This window comes from Otolemur garnettii, unplaced genomic scaffold (genome assembly GCF_000181295.1).
Source record: "Otolemur garnettii isolate 467f Iridium unplaced genomic scaffold, OtoGar3 scaffold00063, whole genome shotgun sequence".
Taxonomy (NCBI): domain Eukaryota; kingdom Metazoa; phylum Chordata; class Mammalia; order Primates; family Galagidae; genus Otolemur; species Otolemur garnettii.
This window is the reverse complement of record NW_003852458.1, coordinates 5,308,589-5,323,307: the sequence shown is the minus strand read 5'-3', so window position 1 is coordinate 5,323,307 and position 14,719 is coordinate 5,308,589. Positions and strand designations below refer to the sequence as shown.

The following is a 14,719-nucleotide window of genomic DNA, read 5'->3' as shown; positions in this document are numbered from 1 at the left end:
AAAAAAAAAAAAAAGAATTGGCCTACCATTCTCTTTTCTGCTTCATTCATTTGGCCACAGGGAAATCTTAAGTCCAACCCAGATTTAAAAGGAAAGAAGTATATTCTTCCTTTTTATGAGTGGTATTAAAGTCACATTGCAAAAGGGATAGTTATAAGAAGAGAGAATTTCTGTCATTTCTTGCAGTCAGTCTACCATATCATCTAATTAGCTATCATGTCTGGTACACATAGATATTTTCCTTAGATTTGAGATGTATTATTTCATTCATATCATTTCCTAAAAATGTGAAAGTACCAAATTTATAAACTTATATATTTTTCATTATCAGCTCCCTATTTAAATTTCTTATCCAGAGGTTTTTGTGTTTTTTTCAGTAGTATTTTGTTACCTGAAATAACTTAGGTATATCAGGTATGAAAATGTTCCTGTTTTCTCTTCTTCCAGACAACTTAGTATACTGTTAGATGAAATGAATGCTATTTAAAAAAACTAAATAAAGTCATTAAGTTCCTACAAACGTAAATTTATTACGTAATGTAATGCTTTTTTTTCTTTGCCACACAATCATCAAAACATTTTTTTTTATTCCAGAAACATTTGGGATGCTAGCTTAGTTGTGGAGAGAGTATTCAAGAGTGGCAACAGAGAGATAACTGCAGTAAGTGTATATGCTATTATTCTCTTCTCTGTGGTTATACATAAGCAGTATTAATGGATAGTTAGATTACTTCTTGTAACATTTCTTTATGTTAACTCAAACATTAATGATTATTCATTCATGTACAGGTTTGTGTTCTTTTCTAATAAACTGTCTGCCCTCTGGATTAAATCTCAGCTCTACTACTTGTCTGACATTAGCAAATTTCTTACTTAACATTTCAGGGTCGGGGTGGTGCCTGTGGCTCAGTGGGTAGGGTGCTGGCCCCATACACTGAGGGTGGAGGGTTCGAACCCGGCCCCAGCCAAATTGCAACAACAACAAAAATAGCCAGGCATTCTGGCAGGCGTCTGTATTCCCAACTACTTGGGAAGCAAGAGAATCGCCTAAGCCCAGGAGTTAGAGGTTGCTGTGAGCTGTGATGTCATGGCACTCTACCAAGGGCAATAAAGTGAGACTCTGTCTCTAAAAAAAATTTCAGAGCCTAATAACTCATTGTAAAATGAGAATAATAGATTTCTTATAAGTTTGTTGTGAGGTGCTAGAACTTTTATTGCTTAAAATTTTCTCTCTAATATTTTGGCTTACATGTGCAAAACACCACAGACCTACCACTAAGTATCATGAATCAGCCTACTTTGCAGACTGCTTTAAGAGAACATGTTGTAGAAATTTATATTATTGGCTCGGCGCCTGTGGCTCAAGTGGCTAAGGCGCCAGCCATGTACACCCAAGGTGGTGGGTTCGAATCCCCAGCCCGGGCCCGCCAAACAACAATGACGGCTGCAACCAAAAAATAGCCGGGCGTTGTGGCAGGTGCCTGTGGTCCCAGCTACTTGGGAGGCGGAGGCAGGAGACTCGCTTGGGCCCAGGAGTTGGAGGTTGCTGTGAGCTGAGATGCCATGGCACTCTACCCAGGGGGACAGCTTGAGGCTCCTGTCTCAAAAAAAAAAAAGAAAGAAATTTATATTATCACTAATACAGATTTTTAACAGATCTTGAATATGAATGTAATCTATTTTAAGCTTTGTTCTTGATAAAATGAAATTATGCCAAATATATTTTTGATTATGATACCCTTTTGCAGTTGACATTTGTCTAACATAGTGCACGTATATGATTCTTTTTAGATGATATTTAAGAAAATGCAAAACTAATCTATAGTGATAAAAGTCAGAAAAGTGGTTACCTTGGAGATAGAACAAGCTTATGACTAGAAAGGAACATTAGAAAACTTTCTTGGAGTTGAAAATATGCTACATCTTAGTCTGGTGGTGACTGTATAAAAATGTAAGAAGTAATAAAAATGTTTATATTTGTATTTTCCAATATATACATTATCTTATTAGAGCAGAAAGGAAGGAATATAGGTATTCACTATTGTTTGTAAAGATAGAGCATCTTAAAAATAAAATTGTTCATATTCAGTTGTAGCTATACAGAGTATGTGTTTTTAAACCTTTGAAAATTTTTTCATTTGTGCAGATTGAAAGCAGTGTTCCCTGCCAACTGCTAGAGTCAGTGCTACAGGAACTAAAAGGTTTGCAGGAGTTTCTAGACAGAAATTCCCAATTTGCAGGAGGACCATTAGGAAATCCAAAGTAAGAATAAATAGGGTTTATTTATTCATTTTTTTCTTTTTGTTTCATTTTTGATGTTGTTGAAATATAATTTACATACCATAAAATTCATCCATTTCAAGTGTACAGTTGAATGGTTTTTAGTATATTCACAAAGTTATACGACCATCCTTGCGATCTAATGCTAAAATGTTTTTATCACACCAAAAAGAAGCCCTGTGCCCATTAACAGCCACTCCTCATTTCCTCCTTGACAGTCATTAATCTACTTTCTATCCCAATGGATCTGCCAATGCTGGGTATTTATATATAAGTGGAAATGTGTAATATATAACCTATATTGGTTGCCTCTTTTCCTGAACATATTGTGTTCAAAGTTTGAATGTTGTAGCATGTGTCAATACTTTATTTTATTTCTTAGTTCATCAGTGATAAGACATTTGGTTTGTTTTAGCTTTTGGCTATTAACAATAATGCTTATATAATCATTCCCATGTAATTTTTATGTGTGTATATGTTTAAAGGGGACTTTTTTGTTAATGAAATGATAATGGACTTTGGGAAAAAAAATTATATCACATCTGTGGAGTCACATCACTTTCCAGAATTGTTAATGAGGTATGGCCATGTAATATTCTTAAAGCATAGATAAATATACATTTCCTTAAAAGCAAAAATAGAGTCTATGTAGGTATACTTTTACATAGAATTTTGTATACTCAGTATATGCTTTAGAACAGGGGTCCTCAAACTTTTTAAACAGGGGGCCAGTTCACTGTCCCTCAGACCATTGGAGGGCCAGACTGTGGGCTCCAGGATGAGTCCCTGCTAAGCAGGACAAGCAATGGCAGCAAAAACACCCGGCGGCTGGATAAATGTCCTAGGCATGCTGCATGTGGCCTGCAGGCCGTAGTTTGAGGATGCCTGCTTTAGAATGTTTTGAAACAGTGAAATACTTGATTTTACTTTTGTAACAATTACATACTATTCCATTTATTTATTATGGAAGTAATTGATGATGCAACTTCTTGTTAATAATTAGGTTGTTTCTCTTTCTTGATGTTAGAAACAGAGTGTAGTGATTTCCCTTCTTTATACGCGTTGTATATTTATATAGTGATCGTCAGATGATTTTCTTTAGAAGGAGGATTATTGGACCTGAGAGCCATTTAAAATGTTAATATGTACTATTTGTACCTGTAGTATTCTTGAGAAGGCTATACCAATTTTTTTAACTTTACTCTCTGGAATACTTTAAGTGTATTTTTGTTGTTGTTCTTGCTCTGTTGCCTGGGCATCATAGCTCACAGCAACCTCAAATTCTTGAGCTCAAGTGACCCTCCTACCTCAGTTTCCCAAGTGGCTAGAACTAGCTAATTTTTGTATTTTTTTGTAGCGACAGGATCTTCCTTTGTTACTTGAGGTGGTCTCTTAATTCCTGGCCTCAAGCAGTTCTCCTCCCTTGGCTTCCTTAAGTGTGAGGCTTATAGGCAATGAACCACTGCCATAGCTGGAGTCTTTGTCTTTTAATTAGGAAAATTTAACCCAGTCCCATTTTATTAGGGTTAGGTTAATATTTGATCTTTTTTTCACTGTTGTGAATTTTTGCTTTTTGTTGTGGTTTTGTTTTTCTCCCCTTCCCTATCTCCTTATTTTATTGGCTTGATCAGGCCTCTCCACAGCTTAAAAACCAGTTAAGAAGTCCTACACATGATTTTTCTCCCTCTAATAGTTAAATTCTGATAAACATACATCTCGGTCAGCATTAATAATTAAATAAAATCTCTTAGTTTACTGCCCCCCCCAGTATTCCATGACTGTCTTTCTCAAAATTGCCCAGAATTTTGTGACATACTTTAGTATTTTTTTTCTTTTCTGACATTATGCTTTACTATTAATACTTCCTATAAGCAGTTCATTTAATTTTACAATAACATCTACAATAATTTGTTAATTTTTAACCTGCTACTTATTAATTTCTCTTTGCTATTTTTAATAGGTTTTTTCCCATGGATTTTTTTTTTTTTTTTTTTTTTTTGAGACAGAGCCTCAAGCTGTCCCCTGGGTAGAGTGCCGTGGCATCACAGCTCACAGCAACCTCCAACTCCTGGGCTCAAGCGAGTCTCCTGCCTCAGCCTCCCAAGTAGCTGGGACCACAGGTGCCCGCCACAATGCCCGGCTATGTTTTTTGGTTGCAGCTGTCGTCGTTTTTGGCGGGTCTGGGCTAGATTCGAACCCCTGCTACCTTAGGTGTATGTGGCTGGCGCCTTAGCCACTTGAGCCACAGGCTCCGAGCCATGGATTTTTATTTTATTTTTTTGAGTCAGAGTCTCACTATGTCACTCTCGTAGAGTGCCCTGGCATCACAGCTCACAGCGATTATCTTGCTTCAACCTCCCAAGTAGCTGGGACTATAGGCACCCACCACACAATGCCTAGCCATTTTTTTATTACAGTTGTCATTGTCATTTAGCTGGCCCAGGCTGGGTTTGAACTTGCCAGCCTGGAACAGTATGTGGCCGGCTCCCTACCTGCTGAGATATGGCACTGCCCTTCCCCATTGATTTTTCTGTTTTTTGATTTTCAAATGTAAACCTATTCTCTGCAAATAGGGATTGTTTTACCTTTCCTTTCCAATTCTAGTTGCTTTCTTCTGTCTTCACAGGCTAAGATTTCTATCAGTATTAAATAGTAGTGGAGGCGGTGAGTAGGGTGCAAGCCCCATATACAAAGAGTGGTGGGTTCAAACTCAGTCTCGGCCAAACTACAACAAAAAAATAGCCGGGGCTTGTGGCAGGCACCTGTAGTCCCAGCTATTTGGGAGGCTGAGGGATGAGGATCGCCTAAGCCCCAGATCTGGAGGTTGCTGTGAGCTGTGACACCATGATACTCTATCAAGGGTGACAAAATGAGACTCTGTCTTTAAAAAAAAAAAAATAGTAGTGGAAACATAACAGGCATCCTTGTCTTATTCATGACTTTAATGGTAAATAAACCTTGTAAAGTTTCCTCTTTAAGGAAGATGTCAAGATATGAGATAGATACAGTTATGTCAAGGAAGTGTCCATCCATTTTTATTTAATTGTGCATTTTTAACATAAGTGGATGTTGGAGTTTGTCAAATGTATTTTCTACATTTTGCAGAAATAATCATATCATTTTTTCCTTATCTTTAAAATAGAATCATAATGTCTTGGTGTGGTGGCTCACACCTATAATCCTAGCATTCTGGGAGTCTAAGGCAGGTAGAATGCTGAAGCTCAGGAGTTTGAGACTAGCCTGAGCAAGACTGAAACCCCGTTTCTACTACAAATAGAAAAAACTAGCCAGGTGTGGTGGTATATGTCTGTAGTCCAAGTTACTCAAGAGGCTGAGGCAAGAGGATCACTTGAACCCTGGAGTTTGAGGTTGCTGTAAGCTATGATGATGCCATAGCATTCTACCCAGGGACACAGTGACATGCAATCTCAAAAAAACAAAAACGTAATAATAGACCGTATGAGTACATATCCTCACTTTTTTTTTTTTTAAGAGACTTAGTCTCACTTTGTCACCCTTGGTAGAGTGCAGTTCACAGCGCAGCTCACAGCAACCTCCAGCTCCTTTGGCTTTTTTAGAGACAGAATCTCACTTTGTCACCCTTGGTAGAGTGCAGTTCACAGCACAGCTCACAGCAATCTCCAGCTTAGGTGGTTCTCTTGCCGCAGCCTCCCAAGTAGTTGGGATTACAGGCGCCCACCACAACGCCCAGCTATTTTTTTGTTGTTGTTACAGTTTGGCTGGGGCCAGGTTCAAACCCGCCATCCTCAGTATATGGGACCAGTGCCCTACTCACTGAGCCACAGGTGCTGCCCATATATCCTTACTTTAATCAACCTTTGAATGTCTGCAACATTAGTTTCACTGAGTATGGAAATTTTAAACAACTTTTTGTGATCTAGTTACCATACCATAAAATTCATTCATTGTATGTGTTCAGTGACTTTTAGTAAATTTATTGAGTGGTGCAAGTATCACCACTTTCTTTTTTTTTTTAGACAGAATCTTATTTTGTCACCCTCGGTAGAGTGCTATGGTGTCAGAGCTCACAGCAACCTCAGACTCTTGGGCTTAAGGTATTCTCTTATCTCAGCCTCCCAAGTAGCTGGGACTATAGGCACCCGCCACAACACCCAGCTATTTCTTGTTGTAGTTGTCATTGTTTTTTAGCAGGCCTGGGCCAGGTTCGAACCTGCCAATCCTGGTGTACGTGGCCAGGGCCCTTACCACTGAAGTACGGGCGCCAAGCCAACTACTTTCTAATTTTAGAACATTCCTATCTCCCAGAAGACATAGGTCTACAGTCGGTTCCATTCCCGTTGTCTAACCCCAGGTAATTATCAATATGCTCTTTCACTGCAGATTTGCTTATTCTTGACATTTCATATAAATGGGGTCATGCAGTATATAGTCCTGAGTCTGGTATGTTTCTTAGGCTCATGTTTGATGTTTATGTTACAGTATATGCTAATACTTTGTTTTTTTCTGTTGTATAATGAGTATGGGATTTTAAAGTCATACAACATTTCTCTTAGAACTTCTCATTATGTTTCATGTTCTTCCCAAAGTTTAATGTTGCAGATAAAAAGTGCATTAGTTGATTTCTCTTTTCTCTATAAATGACTTGTGTTTACTTTCAAGTTCTCACTGAGCTTTTAACCCTAAGTCTTAGCTTTGATAATTCTTTTTCTGTTGTCTCTTACTTATTATAGTACAGATTGAGGGTTCCAAATGTGAATTGATTGGGAACAGAAGTGTTCGGGGTTTCATATTTTTTCTAAATTGTAGAATATTTGTATTACACTTAGGTTAAACATCCTTAATCTGAAAATCTGAAATCCAAAGTGCTCCAATGAGCTTTTCTTTGAACATCATGTCAGTGTTCAAGAAAGTTTCAGATATTAGAGTATTTCATATTTGAATTTTCAGATTAGTAATACTCTATTTGCATTCTTTCTGTCCTTTTCTCTTTGGAGAATCTTTTTTGACTCTCCTGGATCTAGCCTTATAAGATAAGTTAAGATAAGTTTCTTATCTTCCATAATTCTTCTCCTTCTGTGTCTCTCTCTTTTTTTCTTTTTGACCTTTTTATGATACAGATCAGAAAAATTTCTCTCTGATAAATTTTCTTTGGATCTCATTTTTTTGTTTGTTTTTAGTTTTTGGCCAAGGCTGGGTTTGAACCCTCCACCTCTGTCATATGGGCTGGTACCTTACTCCTTTGAGCCACAGGCCCTGCGCTGGATTTCATATTCTTAATTGTGAGAATTCCTTATTTGCTGATTTTTCTTTTTTCATGCAAACAGCACTTATGGTTATCAGTATATTTTTAAAAATTGATTTGTACACTTTTTTAAAGAAGCAAGGTCTCATTCTGTCACTCAGGCTAGAATGTAGTGGCTAGATCATAGCTCACTTTAGCCTCAAACTCCTGATCACAAGTGATCCTCCTACCTCAGCCTCTTGGATAGCTAGGGCTATGGGCCCATTCCATTACAGCTTGTTAATTTTTTAATTTTGGGTTTTGGGGGAGGGATGGGTTTTTTGTTGTTGTTGTTGTTGTTGTTGTTGTTATAGAATGAGTTCTCTCTGTGCTACCCAGGCTGGTCTCAATTTCTTGGCTTCAAAACATCCTCCTGCCTCAGCTTCCCATAGTGCTGGGCTTACAGGCATGAGCCCACGCTCAGCCTACACACTTTAAATGGTTAAATTGTATGGTATATGTATAATATCTCAATAGAGCTGTTAAGAACACGTTTTGCAATTTCTCTTTCAGTACTACTACCAAAGTACAGCAGAGGCTGATAGGATTTATGCGTCCTGAAAATGGAAATACCCAACAAATGCAACAGGAGCTACAGAGGAAGTTTCATGGTAAATTATTACTTCTGATCACTTAATTGTATATGACCCCAGTAAAGTTTTATTACTTGAATAGAAAAGTAAAGACTTTTGTTAGTAAGATCTAATTTTTCAGGTAACACAAGAATTTTTTATTAACATACTATCAGTGTGATTGGGAAAGTAGGATAATATTATAAAAATATTTCTATTTTACCCCATACATTTTTTTTTTTTTTTTTTTGTAGAGACAGAGTTTCACTTTATTGCCCATGGTAGAGTGCCATGGCATCACACAGCTCATAGCAACTTCCAACTCCTGGGCTTAGTTGATTCCCTTCCCTCAGCTGGGACTACAGGCGCCCGCCACAATACCCAGCTATTTTTTGTTGCAGTTTGGCCTGAGCCAAATTTGGACCCATCACCTTCGGTATATGGGGCTGGTACCCTGCCCACTGAGCCACAGGTGCCACCCTACTCTATACATTTTTATTCCTTCCTCTACCAGAAAATATAATATATACCTTTTTCTCTTTTACTTTCAGTCTCTTTTTTGTTTTGTCTTGTGCTGGTTGCTGGTTGCCCAGGCTGGAATGCAGTGAGTGGTGTGATTATAACCCATTGTAGCCTTAAACTTCTGGACTTGAATGATCCTCCTATCCTGTAGCCTCAGCCTCTGAGTAGGACTACACCCATGTATTACCACTCTACCACTCCTGGCTAATTTTTTTTGTAGAAACATGGTCTGACTGTGTTATCCTGGCTGATCTCAGACTTCTGGGATCAAGTGATCCTCTTTCTTTAGCCTCCCAGTGTACCAGGATTATAGACATCAGCCTCCATGCCCAGTCGCCTTTTTCTGTATGATTGTTTTTGGTTTTTTTTTTTTGAGACAGAGCCTCAAGCTGTCGTACTGGGTAGAGTGGCATCACAGCTCACAGCAATCTCCAACTCCTGGGCTTAAGTGATTCTCTTGCCTCTGCTTCCCAAGTAGCTGGGACTACAGGCACCTACCACAATGCCTGGCTATTTTTTGGTTGCAGTTGTCATTGTTCTTTGGTAGGTTTGGGCTGGATTCGAACCCACCAGTTCTGATGTCTGTGGTTGGTACCTTAGCTGCTTGAGCTACAGGCGCCAAGCCTGATACTTGTTATTGTAGTAGATTATATGTACCATAAAGTAACTCACCAACATCCATCTCTGGAATTTTTTTCATCTTCCCAGAATGAAACTCTCTACCCATTCAAAAAGTAACTCCATATTTTCCCCCTACTCTAACTTTCTAGTGAACACCATCCTGCTTTCTGTCTCTGAATTTGACTACTCTGGGTCCCCTATATGCTAGAACTAAACCATACTTGCCATTTTGTAACTGATTTGTTTCACTTAGCATATTGTCTTCACGGTTTACCTATGTCATATTATGTGTTAGAATTTCCTTCCCTTTTAAGCCTGAGTAATATTCTACAATATGTGTGTACTATACATCATTTGTCCATCTGCTGATAGACACTGAGTTGCTTCCACTTTTTGGCTATTGTGAGTAATGCTTCTATGAACATTGGTGTACAGATACAAATTCAAGCCCCTGGTTTTGAATTTTGGGTATATACCCAAACGTGAAATTACTGGAATAGTCATTCTGTTATTAGTTTTTTGAGGAATTGCCACAGTTTTCATGGCTGCTGCACTATTTTTTTTTTGTTTGTTTGTTTGTTAGAGACAGTCTCACTTTATCACTCTCTGTAGAGTTATATGACGTCACAGCTCACAGCAACCTCCAACTCCTGGGCTTAGGTGATTCTCTTGCCTCAGCCTCCCGAGTAGCTGGGACCACAGGCACCTGCCACAACGCCCAGCTATTTTTGGTTGCAGTTAGGTTGGAGCCGGGCTTGAACCCACCACCCTCGGTATATGGGGCTGGCACCCTACCCACTGAGCCATAGGCGCCACCCAAAGAGTCTTTTTTTTTTTTTTTTTTTACAGTTTTAGCCGTGGCTGCCACCTAAGGTATGTGGGGCCAGCACCCTACTCCGCGAGCCACAGGTGCCACCCAGCTGCTGCACTATTTTATTTTCCTACTAGTGGTTCACAAAAGTTCCACTTCTTCATGTTTGTCAACATTTGTTACTTTCTGGGGTTTTTATATAATTGCCATCCTGTGGGATGTGAAGTAGCATCTCATTGTGATTTTGATTAGCATTTCCCCCAATAAATAGCAACATACCTTTTTATAGAGCTAAATATATGAGTGAATTATTTAGTTGTGCTTTTTGTCTAGTATAAATAGTAGCAAGTAAAGAAAAAGCAGGGGAACTGAGAAGTTTTTCTAAGTTCTTTTGTCTTTTCTTGTTAGACCCAATTATTCTGATTGATACAGCTTTCTTAATTGAGACTCAACTGTTACTGTTGTCCCAAGCTGTATTCGTCTGTTCTGCTGATCCTAGTTTTCTTTTTTTGAGACAGAGCCTCAAGCTGTCCCCCTGGGTAGAGTGCTGTGGCATAGCTCACAGCAACCTCCAACTCCTGGGCTCAAGTGAGTCTCCTGCCTCTGCCTCCCAAGTAGCTGGGACCACAGGCACCCACCACAACGCCTGGTTATTTTTTTTCGGTTGCAGCCATCATTGTTGTTTGGCAGGCCCAGGCTGGATTCGAACCCGCCACCTTAGGTGTATGTGGCTGGCGCCTTAGCCACTTGAGCCACAGGTGCTGAGCTGATCCTAGTTTTCTATTTACCATTTCATAAATTATTTTTTTAGAACTGCTGATAACTTAAGTAAGGCTTTAACCTTGACATTACTGAGCATTGGTGAGGATTTGTATAGAAGGGAGCATTTAACTGTATAGCACTATTGCAATTTATACTGAAACAAGCACTTTGGAGAGCAATTTGATTATGTCTAGTCAAAGCTAAAAATGCACATACACTTTAAAGCCAGTAGTTCCACTTCTAGATACATATCTTAGAAAAATTTTTATCAGACTTTTTTCCCACAGTAGAAAATATATTTTACATTATGACTCATGTTTAAAACCCTATATATAGCTGGGCGTAGTGACTCATACCTGTAATCCTAGCTCTCTGGAAGGCTGAGACAGGTGCATTGCTTGAGCTCAAGAGTTCAAGACTATCCTCAGCAAGAGTGAGACCCTGTCTCTACTAAAAATAGAAAAATTAGAAGTGTGTTGTGGTGGGCACTTGTGGTTCCAGCCCTTGGGAGGCTGAGGTAAGAGGTTTGCCTGAGCCTAGGAGTTTGAGGTTACTGTGAGCTATGACACAATGGAACTCTACCCAGGGCAACAGAGTGAGACTCTGTCTCAAAAAAACCCTTATATATACACATATCTGAAACAAAATTTCCTGATACAGTTCTACCTGTGTTACACTCTAATACTTCTTTCCTTATTTTTTTTTTTATTCTATGCAATTTCCTACTTAAGGGATAGGGATACAGCTGTCATAACTGACTGAGTTGATTTTATGACCTGACAATCTGTTTTAACCCAGAGTTTAAGAAACTCAGTCCTAGAGAAATTTGACTCTTTTTCTTAGAACACCTTTTTTTGGAGACAGCATCTTGCTCTGTCCTCCTGGGTAGAGTGCCATTATGGCATAGCTCACATCAACCTCAAATTCTTAGGCTCAAGAGAGGCTCTTGCTTCAGCCTTCCAAGTAGCTGAGACTACATGCACTTAACCACAACACTCAACTAGTTTTTCTATTTTTAGTAGAGAGAGGGTCTCTCACTCTTGCTGAGGCTGGTCTGGAACTCCTGAGCTCAAGCAATCCAGCTGCTCAGCCTTCCAAAGTTTTAGGATTATAGGCATGAGCCATCATGCCTGGCTAGAACACCTTCTTTAAACACATTTATCACATTATTCAGTTATTATTAAAATGCTGGGAATAATCTAAATATTCTTAAGGTTGAAAATAGGCAAAGTTGTGATATACTTACCACAACTCAGCAATGAAAATAAATGTACTAGCTTTGTATTCATCAGTGTGGCTAGCCTGTGAACATGTAACTAGGCAAAAAAGCAATGGTGTAATTGTTAAAAACTGCAATATATTTATTGTTTATATGTACACGCAAATATACAGAAGCATATATATGTGTGTATGTGTGACAAACACGAATACAACAACTGACGATCCTGGTTGCCTATGATGGGGGCAAGGAGAAGAAAGAACGATAGGGATTTCAATCTTAATTATAGTTTTTATTTGAAATAAAACAACATATCCTATCATTTTATAAAACTTCATTACTTGTGTTTTGTTATTAGAGGCTCAGCTGAGTGAAAAGGTTTCACTACAGGCAATTCAGCAATTGGTTCGAAAGTCATACCAGGCTCTGGCTTTATGGAAACTTCTTTGTGAACATCAGTTCACTGTCATTGTAGGAGAACTTCAGAAGGTAAGCTTTTGTTTTTTTCTTTAAGATTGTACTGTTGACTGGGTGCCATGGCTCATGCCTGTAATCCCAGCACTTGGGAGGCCAAGGCAGGTGGATTGCCTAAGCTCACAAGTTCAAGACCAGCCTAAGCCAGAGAGAGACCTTGTCTCTAAAAATAGTTGGGCATTGTGACAGGCACCTTTAGTCCCAGCTACTTGGAAGGCTGAGGCAAGAGAATCAGTGATGCGACAGCACTCTACTGAGGGCAACAAAGTAAGACTGTCTCCAGAAAAAAAATAGATTGTACTATTTGTTTTCTTTTGCCTCAGTTTTAATTTTACATGTGGTTTTGAGTGGGGATAATTTGGGGAAGCACAGTAGTAACTTATGGAAACCATTTGTCAAAGCCACGAGTATTTACAGTATATGAGAACTTTATATTGGTAAGTGAATAAAATCTTTACCAAAAATAGGGTCATAGTGGACTGTGAACTTTGAGTTACAGATACCTCTGAAATTCTGATAAAAGCTCTCTTTCACCACTATCAAAGAAGTGTATATAGATACTTAACAAACAGTATTTGCATATAATTTCAAGGAGCTCAACAACCTAAATTAAACACTATTACTTTAAAGGAAAATGTTTGTTATTGTGGAAAGCAGATGGCTCATATTTCTTTTGCTGTTCTCATTTGAATCCTTTTAAGGATAAGGATAATGGACAGTCATCAAAATGTTAGATAAGATATTTGAGGATGTCTTTTATTGAATCATGATCATTTCTAAATATACATGAAAATAGAGCAAAAACTAAAATTATCTCCCACATACCCTTGACTCATTCAGCATTTTCAAGACACTTTGCCAGCTTTGCATATTATCCTTTTTTCCTCTTTTTCTTTACTGATTTATTTATTTATTTATTTTTGAGATAGTTTTTTATCACCCTTCGTAGTATGTGGTGGCATCTTAACTCACAGCAACCTCAAACTCTCAGGCTCAGGCGATTTTCTTGCCTCAGCCTCCCAAGTAGCTCAGAATACTGGCGACTGCCTCAAAGCCCACTATTTTTAGAGGCGGGGTCTTGGTCTGGCTCAGGCAGGTCTCAAACCTGTGAGCTCAGGTAGTCCACCTGCCTTTAGCCTCCTAGAGTGTTGGGATTACAGGTGTGAGCCACTGCACCCAGCCTACTGAATTATTTAAAAATAGACTCTGGGTATCATTTCTTTTTCCTTCTACATATTTTATACTATATTTAGAAATATTCTGTATTTCTAAAAAGAAAGATGGACATTTCCTTCAATAATAACAGTGTCATTATCACTCTTGCCAATATTATATTAATTAATTATTGGTAGTATCTAAAACAATGAAATTTCTCTGTCTTAAAAATATCTTTTAACATATTCATTCAAATCAGGATCTAAAAAATTTATTGACTCATTGAATTTAATGTTTCTCTTAAGTTTCTTCAATCTAGGGGAGTCCTTCTCTTTTTTATTTCCCGTTGCTATTACCTTATAGAAGTCAGATCATCAGTCTTATAGAATGGTAACAGGATTCTGAGGTGGTTTTTTACCTTCCTTGTGAATCTGTGCCTCTATCTCCTGCATTTTCTGTTAAACAGAAGTTAGGTTTATGTAAGGTTGATTAGGTTCCAGTCTGTTTATTTGAGGAAAAATATAGTGCTTCATAGGTAGTGGTTCTCATCAGATTATATTTACTAGGAAACACAAAAGGTTTGGTTATCCTAATCTTTCATAATACTAAGATTGATCAATGGAGTCCAATTCTGCTTATATAAAATTGTCCATCATACTTTGATCAGACTGGAGTAGAGTGGCATGGTCATATCTTACTGCAATCACAAACTCCTGTGTTCAGGTGCTCCTGCCTTAGCCTTCAAAGTAGGTAAGACTACAGGCATATGCTTTTTTTCTCCTTTTTGCAGTTTTTGGCCAGGGCTGGGTTTGAACCTGCCACCTCTGGCATATGGGGCCGGCGCCCTACTCCTTTGAGCCACAGGCGCCAACCTGTTTTTTTGTTTGTTTGTTTTTAAAGAATAACATCCAGCCAATTGCTGATGCTGGTCTCAAATTCTTAGCTTCATGTAATCCTCCTTCCTTTGCCTCTCAAAAAGCTGGGATTACAGGTGTGAGTCACTACACTTGACCAATTTTGACACCTAAGTACAATTATTC

General features: G+C 38.5%; 1 protein-coding gene across 1 annotated transcript in view; it reads left to right on the top strand.

The window, feature by feature from the left end:
* The window catches only part of NUP155 (nucleoporin 155), an 84,201-nt gene that overhangs the window by 47,867 nt on the left and 21,615 nt on the right, over positions 1 to 14,719 (top strand). The window contains exons 19-22 of the mRNA XM_023515018.1: positions 595 to 661; positions 2,147 to 2,262; positions 8,057 to 8,154; positions 12,409 to 12,539. Of these exons, the coding sequence (XP_023370786.1) occupies positions 595 to 661; positions 2,147 to 2,262; positions 8,057 to 8,154; positions 12,409 to 12,539 (412 nt within the window). The remainder of the gene's footprint in view (positions 1 to 594; positions 662 to 2,146; positions 2,263 to 8,056; positions 8,155 to 12,408; positions 12,540 to 14,719) is intronic.